At 47.3% G+C, this 16,362-nt stretch overlaps 1 protein-coding gene across 2 annotated transcripts in view; it reads left to right on the forward strand.

Moving 5' to 3' along the window:
- LOC101937411 (BTB/POZ domain-containing protein KCTD16-like) overlaps positions 1–12,923 on the forward strand; it is a 75,561-nt gene extending 62,638 nt beyond the window's left edge. For both annotated transcript variants that reach the window (XM_024111706.3, XM_065556388.1), the window contains exons 4-5: positions 3,380–3,481; positions 9,301–12,923. In XM_024111706.3, coding sequence (XP_023967474.2) covers positions 3,380–3,481; positions 9,301–9,818 — 620 coding nt within the window. In that variant the 3' untranslated portion in view covers positions 9,819–12,923. The remainder of the gene's footprint in view (positions 1–3,379; positions 3,482–9,300) is intronic.
- The last annotated feature ends 3,439 nt before the right edge of the window (positions 12,924–16,362 follow it).

A 16,362-nucleotide genomic window follows, 5' to 3' on the forward strand; every position in this document is an offset into this window, starting at 1 on the left:
AGCTACCTTGCTTGGGAGGAAGATCGTGGACTCTGGAGTGGAGGAAAGACAGAGATCCACCTGGGGGACCTGCCTCGGCCTGCCATGGGGCTGGCTTCGCTACACTCTACTCATTGCTGTGCATTGCTCAGCTTAATTCCTAGGTGCTGGGACCCTGCAGAGAGAGCAGCGAGGCCATTGCTGGCCTCCTCCCAATAGGAACATTCCCCCACCTTCCTCTTCTATTCCAAAATGTTTGCGGAGTGCACTGACAGCCCGAGGACATGTCAGAGACTTTGTGTTCCTTCCTGGATCTTGGATGCTGTGAAAGACCTGGAGCTGGAGGCATCAGACAAAGGAGTGCACTGAATATTCTAACGATGCCAGGGAGGCCCGGGGCTCCCAGCCCATGTTAAATTAATCTTGGGAGTAAATGCTGACTGACGAGATCCAAGGGCTGTGACAGACCCAGACCAGTGGGGTACAGGAGTCTGGTAGAGGGCAAATATACTGGTCACTGGATGAGTAGTTTTCTGTTCCCTGAGTGACCAGAGCAGGGGCTGCCCTAGAGTAATCAGGAACCTGCTAGAACCAGTTAAGGCAGGTAGGCTAATTAGGACACCTGGAGCCAATTAAGAAGAAGCTTCTAGAATCAATTAAGGCAGGCTAATCAGGGCACCTGGGTTTTAAAAAGGAGGTCACTTCAGTTTGTGGTGGGAGTGTGAGGAGCTGGGAGCAAGAGGCGCAAGGAGCTGAGAGGGAGAGGGTGAGGGTGTGCTGCTGGAGGACTGAGGAGCACAAGTGTTATCAGACACCAGGAGGAAGGTCCTGTGGTAAGAATAAGGAAGGTGTTTGGAGGAGGCCATGGGGAAGTAGCCCAGGGAGTTGTAGCTGTCATGCAGCTGTTACAGGAAGCACTATAGACAGCTGCAGTCCACAGGGCCCTGGGCTGGAACCTGGAGTAGAGGGCAGGCCTGGGTTCCCCCCAAACTTCCCAATTGACCGGGACTGTGGGTTCTCCCAGAGGGGAAGGTCTCTGGGCTGTTCTCCAACCCACATGGTGAATCTCTGAGGCAAGAAAATCCGCCAATAAGCGCAGGACCCACCAAGATAGAGGAGGAACTTTGTCACAGGGCATACTCGTGCATGGCTCCCGCTCCAAATTCTGAACATAACAGAAGCAGGGAGCACATTAATAGCACCCAGCAGGATTCTGACAAACAGAATGGCACAGAAGAACTACTTGGTAAATAGTATCAGAGGGGTAGCCGTGTTAGTCTGAATCTGTAAAAAGCAACAGAGGGTCCTGTGGCACCTTTGAGACTAACAGAAGTACTGGGAGCATAAGCTTTCGTGGGTAAGAACCTCACTTCTTCAGATGCAAGTGCATCTGAAGAAGTGAGGTTCTTACCCACGAAAGCTTATGCTCCCAGTACTTCTGTTAGTCTCAAAGGTGCCACAGGACCCTCTGTTGCTTTTTTACTTGGTAAATGTCACTTCCGCGCTCTACTTTACTCACTGAAATGGACAGACGAGCAAGGCAAGAAACAAAGGCTTAAGAAAAATGAGGGATGAAAAATTCAGGCCAAACACCTGGGACTTTTTCCTGATGGAGCAGCTGGCCCAGGAGGTGTGTCTAGGGAGCATGTTAGCTAGTGATATTTATTGTTTGTACTGCAATAATGGCTTGAGCTCCCAGCTGAGATCAAGGCCCCGTGGTGCCGGGTGCTGCACAAACACATAGTAAGAGACGACCTCTGCCCCAAAGAACTTACAGTCTACATAGCCAAGACAGACACAGAGCGAGGACATGACTTGCTCAAGGTCACCCAGCAGGTCAGGGGCCCAGATAGGTCGTCGAAGGAATAAGAGCTGAGATGGAACCTGTCCCAAAATCAGGACAGGGGGTTGATCTCAGGATTTAGTCCAGGCTAAACTCTGTGTTCCAGGACTCACTGAAATGCAGAAGGGATCTGAACTCTCATCCTTCACTGCAAGCACCAAGCTCTAACTGATAGGGTTAAGGAGTTGATTATCCCACAATTGCCCACTTCTGGGTTTTTAGCACCTTTCATGGAAGCATCTGGCCACTGATGGAGACAGAATACTGGGCTGGATGGGCCACGGGTTCGACATGTCTGGCAATTCCTATGTTCTGTGATAGAAAGAGTCTGTAAAGCACAGCGACACCACCCTTGATGGCTCAAATGATCTCCCCTGGTCTGCATAGCTAGGAGTCCATTTCCTTTAGAATCAGTTCTGGACAGAACAGCCTCTGTGCCCCATGGCCTTACTGGATGTTAGAGGAAACACACGTGGACCGTGTTTGCAGGGGAGGCGGGCATGCGGACAGCAGTGGCTGGGGACAGCAAAGACCTGCTGAGAGCTGCACTGCTAGCAGAGTGCATATAATTACAGCCATTAGCATAAGGGCCCTGCTGGATGGTCTAAGCGAGGACATGCCCTCAGTAAAGGGATAAAAACAGGCTAAGCTGATATCTATGTGCTATTACTGAGCTAAGGCATTTCCAAGGGTCAGTGATTAGCATCTGCCTGCTTCTGCAAAGCCACTCAGGCACCCAGAGATGGCGTCATTCCCCTCACGCTGAGGACGTCCTTACGCGCATCCTGTGCTGTGCAAGCCGAGAGGCAGCTCCTCTGTGGAGCGTAAATCACCCAGGTCAGTGGAGTGGTGTTGATTTACACCAGCTGAGGATCTAGCCCTGAGCATGCGCGTGTGTATGTGCATATACAGTTATGTAGAGGAGGCTTGTGCAGCAGGGCTGGTTACTGCACTGTGGTGTTTGCTGCAGTATGTTGCAGAGCGCCTTCCCAGTCATTTTAACACTGAGATGCACCCTCTGATCAGGAAATATAGCTCTGGTGAGGGCTTTTCAAAAGCATCTTTGGGATTTAGGAACACAGGTCCTATTGAAAGTTAATGGGACTTGTTCTCCTAACTCCTTTAGGTGCTTTAGAAGATCTTCCCTCACTGCACAGCAGAGCAACAGCATTCACCAGGATCAGTGTATGTTCGTCTCATTCCAAACGCATCCCCTGTGGAGACATGCTCCTTAACCTCCTAATTTCCCTCTGGGCTTTCTAGAAGTAGGGTTGTTCTGCATCCAGTCCGATCCAAAAGGACAAAGCAAAGCCGGAGACAGAGAGAGCTACAGGAGCAATGGTCAGTATTGCAAAGAGTTCAGTTTGCCTGCTATTGATGCCTCTGACTCAGGATTGAGGTGCGTTGGCAGAGCTGTGTGTGGGCCCAGAGCTGGCCTGCATTATACCTCGCTTTGCTCAGGGATACCCTGCACTTTAATGACCCTCCCATCTTTTACATGCACAATCACCTGTTCTGATTGCTGATGTTCTGTTTGTTGTGGATTGTTCTCCCCAGGCTCTGGAGTCAGTGACATACCCCCAGATGGGCATGGATGTGAGGAGGAGCTCGGCACAGGAGCAGGCGGTTCCAGACACGATGGGGTTTGCAAACCTGAAGGCTGGTATCTAATGTGCCTTTGTTTGCAGCTCACCCACCCCACAACACGCAGGCAGTGTTGCCTAGTGGATAGAGCATGGAACTGGGACTCTAGGTTCTAGTCCTGGCTTAGCCACGGCCCTGCTGGGTCACCTTGAGCAAGTCATGGCCTTGCTCTGAGCCTCAGTTTTCCCATATTTAAAATGGGGATAATGATACTGACCTTTGTAAATTGCTTTGAGATCCGTCGGTGTTATTCAAAAAATTCCACTTTGGGGAACAAAAATTCCCTCCATGTGACTCAACTGATCTAAAATTGGCAATGCAGAATGACAACAGAAATGGAAAAACAAACAAAAATATTTAACAGGCGTCTTTTTTTCCCCCTTAAAAACTTCTACTGAAAATATTTGGAATAAGGGATTTGAAAAAGAAAAAAAAGTTTTTGCAAAAAATTCTCATTTTGAGAAATGGCCAAATTTCCACCAAAAAAAAAAGGGGGGGGGGGTGTTGTTTGAAAGTTATAAACCAGCTGAGGTTGTTTGCACTTCAGCTATAACTCAGAATCAGATTAGGGAATCGTGATCTATATCAGTGGTTTTCAACCTTTTTTCATTTGCAGACCCCTCAAAAATTTTGAATGGAGATTCAGACTCCTTTGGAAATCTTATACATAGTCTGCAGCCCCAGGTTGAAAAACGCTGGTCTAGATGAAATTACTATATATGGATGTATAACTCATTGAAAAATACCATACTCGAAGAGTAGTTATCAATGGTTTGATAGGAGGACATATCTAGTGGGGTCCCACAGGAGTCAGTCCTAGGTCAAGTACTAGTCAATAATTTCATTAATGACTTAGATAATGGGGTGGAAAGTACACTTATAAAATTTGAGGATGATACCAAGCTTGGAGCGGTTGCAAGCGCTTTGGAGGACAGGATTAGAATTGATACCAACCTAGACAGACTGGAGAATTGGTTTGAAATCAACAAGATGAAATTCGGTAAAGATAAGTGTGAAGTACTGTACTTAGAAGGGAAACTCAATACACAACTACAAAATGGGGAATAGCTGGGTAGGTGGTAGTACAGAAGAAAAAGATGTGGGGGTTATAGTGGATCACAAATTGAATAGGAGTCCACAACATGATGCTGTTGCAAAAAAGCCCATGTAATTCTGGCATGTATTAACAGGAGTGTCGTGTGTAGGACATGGGAGGTATTTATCCCACTCTACTTGGCACTGGTGGGGCCTCAGCTGGAGTACTATGTCCAGTGTTGGGCACTGCACTTTAAGAAAGATGTGGACAAATTGGAGAGAGTCACAATAAAACAATAAAAATGACACTGGTTAGAAAATGTGACCTCTGAGGAAAGATTGAAAGACATCTTTAGTCTAGAGAATAAAAGAAGATGGGGGGAGGGGGGGTGATCACAGTCTTCAAATATGTTAAGGGCTGTTATAAAGATGACAGTGATCAATTGTTCTCCATGTCTACTGATGGTAGGACAGGAAGTGATTGATTTAGTTTGAAGCAAGGGGAAGACAGGTTAGATATTAAGAAAAAGTTTCTAACATAAGCATTGGAACAGGTGACCCAGGGAGATTGTGGAATCCCCATCATTGGAGGCTTTTAAGAACAGGGGTAGACAAACACCTGTCGGGGATGGTCTAGATAATACTTAATCCCACCGTAGAGTGAGGGGATGGGCTAGCACTAGATGATTTCTTGAAGTCCCTTCCAGCTCTATATTGCTACTATAATAATTATATGTGGTTAGAGAGAGACGTCGCCCTGCATACAATGTTCAGCTCACTGGTAAGAGGTCGCAATAATTCCCTGTTTTATTTGAGATGATCACATGGTAGCAGCTTCTCATGGACTAGATGCATGCTGGGAAAATGTTTCCTTATGCAAAATGAGTTACCCATGGGGTTTTTTCTACCCATAAGAGAACCTCAGGGATGGCACTGCCATGATAACCTGCAGTCTGCAGCCGTTAGATGCATTTAGGGAATTAGCCATGTAATCTCTTTGCATTGCTGGGCACAGGGATCAGTAAAAGACCCACTCCCTTGGGTTCTGCTGTGGCTGCATATGCTGCTTTTTACTAACTGAGGGCAAGGGGACAGGGCTGACCTTGCTAAATGGTTTAGTATCAGTTTCCATTAAAGTTCCTTTGCATGATTTGTTCCTGTGGCTAGAAATTGAAACATAATGGCTGTTTCCAATACAGAGTCACTGTTTGTTTTCCACTAATGCTAGCAAACAGAGATGCACCGTGACTGTTTCAGACCAATGCAGCAGCTAGAGATGTAGGAAGCTGTGCAACTTATTTTTCATTTTCCAGTTTCCATTCATCTTGGTTTCATGATTGATTCACCCCAAAGCTCAATTCCTGAAATCCTTTGAAACCAGTGAGATTTGCATAATTTCTATCCCAACCCATAGATCAGCCCCCAAGGTTTGGCCAAAGTTTAGCCCTAGGCTGCCTGAAAGATTCACGAACACAGCCCAATGTGTAACAAAAAGCCTGTTTCAAAGCAAGAGCTGAGCTCTGCGCATCATGCTGAATATTGTTACCACTTTTCGACCCGAGCAGCTAGTCGAAGTTTGGGGCCCTGGGGACATTCCAGTTGGAAATAGAAGTTGATGGCAGCTGCTATTTTCTTTGATGCAGTCTTGTTTGTTTACAAAGAGTGTACAAAGTCCTGTGTCTCTGAATGCAGAAGGAACCAAGAACAAAGGAGCTTGGCTTACAGCCCCCAGGCCTTGTTAGTCAACACCAAACCCAAAGCTCTCGCTCTAGCTTTTTCCAGAGTCACACTGTGCTTACAGGGTCTTGCTTGGCTTTATTAACTCGCCTCAGTCCCTCTCTCTCTGTTCTTGCCTGATCTCAGTTTCTGTGCGATCTCTTTTCCCCCACACACCCCTACCCAAAAGTATACTCAGACAAAGGCTCCTGGGTGGGTTCACCCACATCTTTTGTCTTAAGTGGGGGTTTATGCTTACAGTTATGTTAATTGAAGGGTAAGTACTCCCCTATCCATCTCAATGGCGTTTTAACTCAACCCATAACAAGTTTCACTCAGATCCTAACAACGGCAGTGTTCAGTGTCCCAAATCCTTTGAAACTAGTGAGCTTTACAACATTTCCACCATAACCCATAGATCAGCCTCCAGGTTTGCCCAATATTTAGCTCCAGGCTTGCTGAATGATTAGAATATCAGGGTTGGAAGGGACCTCAGGAGGTCATCTAGTCCAACCCCCTGCTCAAAGCAGGACCTAATCCCAACTAAATCATCCCAGCCAGGGCTTTGTCAAGCCTGACCTTAAAAACCTCTAAGGAAGGAGATTCCACCACCTCTCTAGGTAACCCATTCCAGTGCTTCACCACCCTCCTAGTGAAAAAGTTTTTCCTAATATCCAACCTAAACCTCCCCCACTGCAACTTGAGACCATTACTCCTTGTTCTGTCATCTGGTACCACTGAACAGTCTAGATCCATCCTCTTTGGAACCCCCTTTCAGGTAGTTGAAAGCAGCTATCAAATCCCCCCTCTTCTGCAGACTAAACAATCCCAGTTCCCTCAGCCTCTCCTCATAACTCATGTGCTCCAGCCCCTTAATCATTTTTGTTGCCCTCCGATGGACTCTTTCCAATTTTTCCACATCCTCCTTGTAGTGTGGGGCCCAAAACTGGACACAGTACTCCAGGTGAGGCCTCACCAATGTCGAATAGAGGGGAATGATCACGTCCCTCGATCTGCTGGCAATGCCCCTACTTATACAGCCCAAAATGCCGTTAGCTTCTTGGCAACAAGGGCACACTGTTGACTCATATCCAGCTTCTCGTCCACTGTAACACCTAGGTCCTTTTCTGCAGAACTGCTGCCTAGCCACTCGGTCCCTAGTCTGTAACAGTAAATGGGATTCTTCCATCCTAAGTGCAGGACTCTGCACTTGTCCTTGTTGAACCTCATCAGGTTTCTTTTGGCCCAATCCTCTAATTTGTCTAGGTCCCTCTGTATCCTATCCCTACCCTCCAGCGTATCTACCACTCCTCCCAGTTTAGTGTAATCTGCAAACTTGCTGAGAGTGCAGTCCACGCCATCCTCCAGATCATTAATGAAGATATTGAACAAAACTGGCCCCAGGACCGACCCTTGGGGCACGCCGCTTGAAACCGGCTGCCAACTAGACATGGAGCCGTTGATCACTACCCGTTGAGCCCGACAATCTAGCCAACTTTCTAGCCACCTTATAGTCCATTCATCCAGACCATACTTCTTTAACTTGCTGGCAAGAATACTGTGGGAGACCGTATCAAAAGCTTTGCTAAAGTCAAGGAATAACACATCCACTGCTTTCCCCTCATCCACAGAGCCAGTTATCTCCTCATAGAAGGCAATTAGGTTAGTCAGGCATGACTTGCCCTTGGTGAATCCATGCTGACTGTTCCTGATCACTTTCCTCTCCTCTAAGTGCTTCAGAATTGATTCCTTGAGGACCTGCTCCATGATTTTTCCAGGGATTGAGGTGAGGGATTGTAGTTCCCCAGATCCTCCTCCTTCCCTTTTTTAAAGATGGGCACTACATTAGCCTTTTTCCAGTCATCCGGGACCTCCTCCAATCGCCATGAGTTTTCAAAGATAATGGCCAATGGCTCTGCAATCACCTCCGCCAACTCCTTTAGCACCCTCGGATGCAGCGCATCCGGCCCCATGGACTTGTGCTCATCCAGTTTTTCTAAATAGTCCCGAACCACTTCTTTCTCCACAGAGGGCTGGCCACCTCCTCCCCATACTGTGCTGCCCAGTGCAGCAGTCTGGGAGCTGACCTTGTTCGTGAAGACAGGCAAAAAAGTCATTGAGTACATTAGCTTTTTCCACATCCTCTGTCACTAGGTTGCCTCCCTCATTCAGTAAGGGGCCCACACTTTCCTTGACTTTCTTCTTGTTGCTAACATACCTGAAGAAACTCTTCTTGTTACTCTTAACATCTCTTGCTAGCTGCAACTCCAAGTGTGATTTGGCCTTCCTGATTTCACTCCTGCGTGCCTGAGCAATATTTTTATACTCCTCCCTGGTCATTTGTCCAATCTTCCACTTCTTGTAAGCTTTTTTTTTGCTTTTAAGATCAGCAAGGATTTCACTGTTTAGCCAAGTTGGTCGCCTGCCATATTTACTATTCTTTCTACACAAGAAACCAAATTCCTGTTTCAAAGCAAGAACTGAGCCCAGCTCTACACAACATGCTGAATATGTCCCGTCTTGTGGGGTTTGACCAGGGGGTATAGAAAATGAAAAACAGCTAAGCACTTGTATGGGGCTCTATTACCAACTGAATCTCCTCTCCCAGCAAGGATTGTGGGTGAAACCCTGTCCCCACTGAGGTAAATGAGAGTTGTCAGTTGGGTCTGGATTTCATGCTAGGGCCCCTATTTGGTTGTGTTTGGACTACAGCAGGGTTCCCTAGCTGTGATCCACGGAGCACGAGGGGCATGTGGATTGGTTTCTTTCTGTGTGCAGTTGAGAGAAATGGCGGAGGTGGGATGAACTGAGAAGCCAAAGGAAATGGTTAAAAAAAGGATAAAACACCGTACATTGAAAACAGCTAGCCATACGTCAGCACGTTCCTTGCGCTCTCTTTCCCTCGGAGCAGTAGCTGAAGGAATTTCAGCAAAGAGCTGAACTCTGCGCTGGCTTCTGGGGCTTCAACTGAGCTCAGTGTGGTTGTGTGGCATGTCGGGGCACCAAATTTGCCCCATAATGTTGAATGTGCCCTTATGGGAGCCACCTATCCCTAACGTCGGTCTCTGATTTTTCCCCTCCAGTGCCAGCAGCAGACAGTGCCCCAGCGGTGACAGAAGAACCAAACCCAACCGTGGAGGCACACAAGGACTCGGCTGGCATGGACAGCAGCTACGACTTTTCGACCTCCAGCTTGGACAGCCGTTGTGAACCTGACCTGGTTCCGGTCACTGGAGACTCTCTCCCTGACAAAGGTCCCCAGTCGGAGGATGGTGACCCCGGCTCCACAGCTTCCTTGCCCTGGCCAGAGTTGCCAGATGAATGTCCGCCTCGGCCTAACACCCTGGATTTCTCCAACTCTCTCAAATTCCTGGAGGAGGTGAAGCAGATGGGGCAGAGGAGGAACAGTGACCACTTGAACATCCAGGAGAATGGGGTGGAGAGCTGCCCTGAGGCACCTCCCGTCAGTGAGGAGAGGAGGGCTCTGGAGTCGGAGCTGGGGAAGTGCATCGAAGACTTCAGGAAGATCAAGATCCCCGTCTCCTTCCCCAACAAGAAGCGGCAGTGGCAAAGTGAACTACTGAAAAAATACCACGTCTGAGGGGAGGGGCTGGGACTGACGCCTCCCACCACCCAGGACTGACTGGCTTCCACAGCCACAAGAGGCACCTTCCCCTGCATCCTGTCCATGATGGGCCAGCCTGCCAGGTGCTGGGTGTCCTTGGCCCCCATTGATGGCCAGGAGCAGCTCAGCATCTTGTAGGCCAAGAGGGACTTGTGAGAGCCTCTTACTTTAAACCAGTTATTTGGCGACACTGGGACTAACTGATTTGCATCCTGTCTGATCTCGTTGACTTTACCTAGGTCACTCAGGGGTAATCGACAACAGGGTTTGGTCCATGTATTCAAAACTAAGAGCAGTGGTTTCTTGGTCAATGCATCATTCCAGGAATTGGTGCTCCACAGGCAGAGATTATAAGGCTACAGCTTGCTTGTTCCCAGGGGAGTCAAGGGTGAAATGTGCATGAAAGGAGCTGTACAAATCCTAGAAGTGAAAATATTTGAAGGAGTCAGGATGGGAAGGAGGAAACTGATGTTGGTTCAGGTTGTCTGTAGGGACAAACCTACACCCAAGCAATATGGACATTCCTGCCTTTATGACAGCATGACTGTGATTGGAGCTCCCGGGGTTAATAAATGTAAACAATGATGAAACCTAATTCCAGTCCCTTCCCAGCTCTTTTTTTTCAAAATGATTGGGTATTAGAGCCAAGCTATTCAAAGCTGAACAGGGCATTTAGACACATAGTTCCTGTTGAAGCGAATGGCAACTGTGTATCTAAATCCCCTAGATTCAGCTGGACTGTTCAAAAATTTTCCATCTAAAATTATTTTCAACAGAAAATTGCATTATTGACTAAACAAATGGTTTTGCAAAAAGCCTCTGCTTTCCATGGAGTTTATTTATATGTTTTCGGTCAAAGAACTAAATGCTTGAAAACTGAAAAGATTTTGCTTTTTTGGCTAAAAACTGAAATTCTTTGATTTGGAAATTCCACTTGGTGCTTCATGGGAGTTGTAGTTGGGGTTGCGAGCAGCGGCACCGGAGGCAGCAAACAGGGCGGCTAACAGGGGAGTTTGAGAGGGAGTTTGCAGGGGGAGGTAAGGGGGGAGGCAGGAGAGCGCGGTGTGTGCTCTGAGTCCACAGGTGCGGTGGGCAGAGATTGCAGCAGCCATGAGCCAAGCAGCAGCAGCAGACAGAATGCAGATGGCCGCATGTGGAAGCTGTGGTATGTATATGGTCCTAGCAGGGGAGCTGGAACACAGGTATGTGTGTATGAAGTGTCGCCTGATAGTGTTACTGGAGGAAAAGATTAAGGGGCTGGAGATGCAGGTAGAGACCCTGGTGGAGTTTAGGCGGGGGTTTGAGCAGCTGATGGAGGACAGGCATGGGGGGACTGAAGGAGAATGCCCTATGGTGGAGGTAGAGGCAGAGGTAGAGGACGGTGAGAGGGGAATGGAAGGGAGAGAACATGGGAGGTGGAAGCATGTGACTGTGAGAAGCAGGCCAAGGAAAAGAAGGGCCAGTGAGGGGGGAATAGAACTCAGGAATAGGTTCGAGTGTTTGGATAGCGAGGTGGAGGGGCAGCAGGTGGCGACTGAAGGTGGAAGGGTGAGGAAGAAGAGAAGAGCTGCTAGTCCAAGAGAGAGGGGGGAGGAGTTGATGGAGACAGCACCAATTCTGGGCCCCGTGAGGATTCAGGAAGGCATAAGGGAAGATAGGAATAGGCACAGGTCAGGACTAGAGGGATCGGAGACTAGATTACTAGATCGCACTGTTGCCAGGCAACGGCAGGTGTATGTAATTGGAGACTCTTTACTGAGGAGATTGGATAGGCATGTGACCAGGGCAGACCCGGAGAACAGAAGGGTGTGCTGTCTACCGGGCGCAAGGATACGCGATGTGGACCTGCGGTTGAAAAGGATCCTACAAGGAGCAGGTAAGAACCCCCTGATAATCCTTCATGTAGGAACGAATGATACGGCTAGGTTCTCGTTAGAGAGGATCAAGGGAGATTATGCCAGGCTGGGGAAGACGCTCAAGGAAATAGAGGCTCAGATTATCTTTAGTGGGATTCTGCCCGTTCCGAGGGAAGGGCAGCAAAGGGCTGATAGGATTGTGAGAATAAATAGTTGGCTAAGGGAGTGGTGCTATAAGGAGGGCTTTGGGATGTATGGTCACTGGGAGGCTTTCGGGGACAGACACCTGTTCTCGCGGGATGGGCTTCACCTGAGTAGGGAAGGAAATAGACTTCTGGGAGGGAGGCTGGCTCATCTTATCAAAAGAGCTTTAAACTAGCAAGTTTGGGGAGACGGTTGGGAGATGCACAGTTAATCTCCACGCCAGATTCCAGTATGGAGAAGGTGAGTAAAATGAGAGGAGACATAGCTGGGGAGATGAGATTGGACATAGGAAGGACAGGAGGGACGGACACTAGGAGGCCCGCAACATATAGTGCTACTAATGGGAGACGGGCTAAACGACATACATTAGGGTGTCTATACACCAATGCCAGAAGCCTAGGTAATAAAATGGAGGAATTGGAGCTCCTGGTCCAAGAGCTGAAACCAGATATCGTAGGAATAACGGAAACGTGGTGGAATGACAGTCACGACTGGAACACAGGTATGGAGGGGTATGCGCTGTTTAGGAAAGACCGGAACAGAGGTAAAGGTGGGGGGGTGGCATTGTATGTCAATAGTGAAATAAGCGGTAAAGAAATAATAGTTGATGGATTAGATAACACAGAGTCCGTCTGGGCAATACTCACACTGGGTAATAGGACTTCTAGAGCCTCTCCGGGGATAGTGCTTGGAGTGTGCTATAGACCGCCGGGATCGACCCAGGATATGGATAAGGAACTATTTAATGTGCTTAGGGAAGTAATTACTAATAGAAACTGTGTAATTATGGGGGACTTTAACTTCCCGGATATAGATTGGGGAACAAACGCTAGTAGCAATAATAGGGCTCAGATGTTCCTAGATGTGCTTGCTGATCAATTCCTCCATCAAGTGGTAGCTGAACCGACGAGGGGGGAGGCCATTTTAGATTTGATTCTGGTAAGTAGTGAGGACCTCGTTGAGGAAGTGGTAGTAGGGGACAATTTGGGCTCCAGTGATCATGAGCTAATTCGGTTTAAAATACAGGGAAGGAGTAACAGAATTAAGTCAAAGACTAGGGTTTATAATTTTAAAAAGGCCAATTTTAACAAATTAAGGGGACTGGTAAGGGAAGTGGATTGGGCAAACGTATTAATGGATTTAAAGGCAGAAGAAGCCTGGGATTACTTTAAGTTAAAGATGCATGAGCTGTCGGAGGCCTGTATTCCCAAAAAGGGAAAAAGATTACCAAGCAAGAGATTTAGACCGAGCTGGATGAGCGACCGACTCAAAGGGGCGATTAGGAAAAAACAGAAAGCGTACAAAGAGTGGAAGAGGGGAGGGATCAGTAAGGAAATGTACCAAAGTGAAGTCAGAGAATGTAGAGATAGAGTGAGAAAGGCCAAAGGCCGTGTAGAATTGGACCTAGCGAGGGGAATTAAAAGCAATAGTAAGAGGTTTTACAGCCACATAAACAGGAAGAAAGCAAAGAAAGATGAAGTGGGACCGCTGAAGACTATTGCCGGAGAGGAGATTAAAGACAATCTAGGCATGGCGCAATATCTCAATGAATATTTTGCGTCGGTGTTTAATGAGGCCAATGAAGGGATTAGGGATACTAGCACCATTACAGAGGGGCGTTCGGGATGGGGGATTACCGTATCCGAGGTAGAAACAAAACTTGAACGCCTTAATGGGGCTAAGTCGGGAGGACCGGACGATCTTCATCCGAGAATATTGAAGGAATTGGCGCGGGAAATAGCAGGCCCGTTAGCGATAATATTTAATGAATCTGTAAACTCGGGGGTGGTCCCGTTAGACTGGAGAATAGCTAATGTGGTTCCTATTTTCAAAAAAGGGAAAAAAAGTGATCCGGGTAACTACAGGCCTGTTAGTTTAACATCTGTAGTGTGCAAGGTGTTAGAGAAAATTTTGAAGGAGAAACTAGTTGAGGACCTGGAGGGTAGTGGCAATTGCGATAATTTACAACATGGTTTTACGAAGGGCAGATCGTGCCAAACGAATCTGATCTCCTTCTTTGAGAAAGTAACGGATTTATTAGATAAGGGAAATGCGGTGGACCTAATATACCTGGATTTCAGTAAAGCGTTTGATACTGTACCCCATGAGGAATTATTGGTTAAACTGAAAAACATGGGGATCGATATGAAAATCCAGAGATGGATAAGGAATTGGTTAATGGGGAGAATGCAGCGGGTCGTATTGAAGGGTGAACTGTCAGGTTGGAGGGAGGTTACCAGTGGAGTTCCCCAAGGTTCGGTTTTGGGACCCATTTTATTTAATCTATTTATAACTGACCTCGGAACCGATTGCAGGAGTAGGCTGGTAAAGTTTGCGGATGATACGAAGGTGGGAGGCGTTGTAAATTCGGAAGAGGATAGGGACATCCTGCAGGGAGACTTGAATGAGCTTGTGAATTGGAGTGTCAGAAATAGGATGAAATTTAATAGTGAAAAGTGTAAGGTGATGCATTTGGGGATGACCAATAACAATTTTAGTTACAAGATGGGGACGCATTGGTTAGAAGTAACGGAAGAGGAGAAGGACCTAGGGGTCCTTGTAGACCGCAGGATGACTATGAGTCGACAGTGTGACGTGGCGGTGAAAAAAGCCAATGCTGTCTTGGGATGCATTAGGCGAGGTATATCTAGTAGGGATAAGGAGGTCCTGCTTCCGTTGTACAAGGCGCTGGTGAGACCTCATTTGGAGTACTGTGTGCAGTTCTGGTCTCCCATGTTTAAAAAAGATGAACTTAAACTGGAACGGGTGCAGAGAAGGGCCACTAGGATGATCAGAGGAATGGAAAACCTGTCGTATGAAAGGAGACTAGAGGAGCTTGGGTTGTTTAGTCTGACAAAGCGAAGGCTGAGGGGGGATATGATTGCTATCTTTAAATATATTAGAGGGATTAATACAAGGGAGGGAGATGAATTATTCCAGCTTAGTACTAACGTGGATACGAGAACGAATGGATATAAACTGGCCGTGGGGAAGTTCAGGCTTGAAATTAGACGAAGGTTTCTGACCGTTAGAGGGGTGAAATATTGGAACGGCCTTCCGAGGGAAACGGTGGGGGCGAGGGATTTGTCTGGCTTTAAGATTAAGTTAGATAAGTTTATGGAGGGAATGGTTTAATGGTAAAACATAGTTGTCAAGGAAAACCAAGCAATGGTAGGTAAATAATAATGGCTAAAAGGGGTCAGGATGGAGACTCTTGCCTATATGCTCGGGGTCTTACTGATCGCCATATTTGGGGTCGGGAAGGAATTTTCCTCCAGGGCAGATTGGCTGAGCCTCTGGAGGTTTTTCGCCTTCCTCCGCAGCATGGGGCAGGGATCTCTAGCAGGAGGGTCTCTGCCGATTGAGGTCACTAATAACAGGATTGGGGACTTCAGCAGCAGAGTCCAGGGAAGGGGCGGGGACGGTTTTATGGCCTGCAGCGTGCAGGGGGTCAGACCAGATGATCATAATGGTCCCTTCTGACCTTAAAGTCTATGAATCTATGAATCTATGTTCTTGTTCCCTGCTATGGGCTGGGCTCCCTTGCCAGACTACTTCTCCCATGATACACCATGGCCATAGAAATCCCACAATATACCACTTCCTTTCACCAGGAGGGAAGACCATGGTGCATCATTGCAGGTGTAGTCCAACAAAGGCCCCAGCCTATAGAGGAGCATGAAGCACCTGGACTACAACTCCCATGAGACACCATAGCATCAATCCAAACTGAAATATTTCAGATTTAGACCTAAATATTTTGGTTTTGAATTTTTTGATAAGTTTAAATTTTCCATGCCTAAAAAAACCCAAAGTTCTGACCAGTTCTAGATTCGGCTTTGAGAACCTCAGATCTATAAATAAGACGAGAGTGAATGGAAAACTAAAATTGGCCCCCAAATGGTATGTGTATCTGGTACAAATCCACACCGCACAAAGAGCTCATCATATTACAGCGTATTTTCATTGGGTTGCATTGGAGCATTTAACGCTGTGACATTGCCCAGGTAAATCATGACTTCCTGTGTGGTTGAAGCTGTGGCTTACATCACTGTGACTTCCCAACATGCCACAAACATGCAGGTATACAGTATAACCACATGGCCTTTCAGCAACGATCAAGTGCAGTACCAGTGAAGTACCAGATACACCCTTGAGTGATGAGAAGGCGGGCAGGCTACATTCTGCACTGATTCCATTTCATCATAAGAATGCCATACTGGGTCAGACCAAAGAGCCGTCTAACCCAGTATCCTGTCTTCTCACAGTGACCAATGCCAGGTGCCCCAGAGGGAATGATCAGAACAGATAATCATCAAGTGATCCATTCCCTGTCACCCATTCCCAGCTTCTGGCAAACAGAGGTTAGGGACACTATCCCTGCCCATCCTGGCTAATAGGCATGGATGGACCTATCCTCCATGAATTTATCTAGTTCCTTTTTGAACCCTGTTATAGTC

The sequence above is a fragment of the Chrysemys picta genome, chromosome 9 (assembly GCF_011386835.1).
Source record: "Chrysemys picta bellii isolate R12L10 chromosome 9, ASM1138683v2, whole genome shotgun sequence".
In the NCBI taxonomy this organism is placed as follows: domain Eukaryota; kingdom Metazoa; phylum Chordata; order Testudines; family Emydidae; genus Chrysemys; species Chrysemys picta.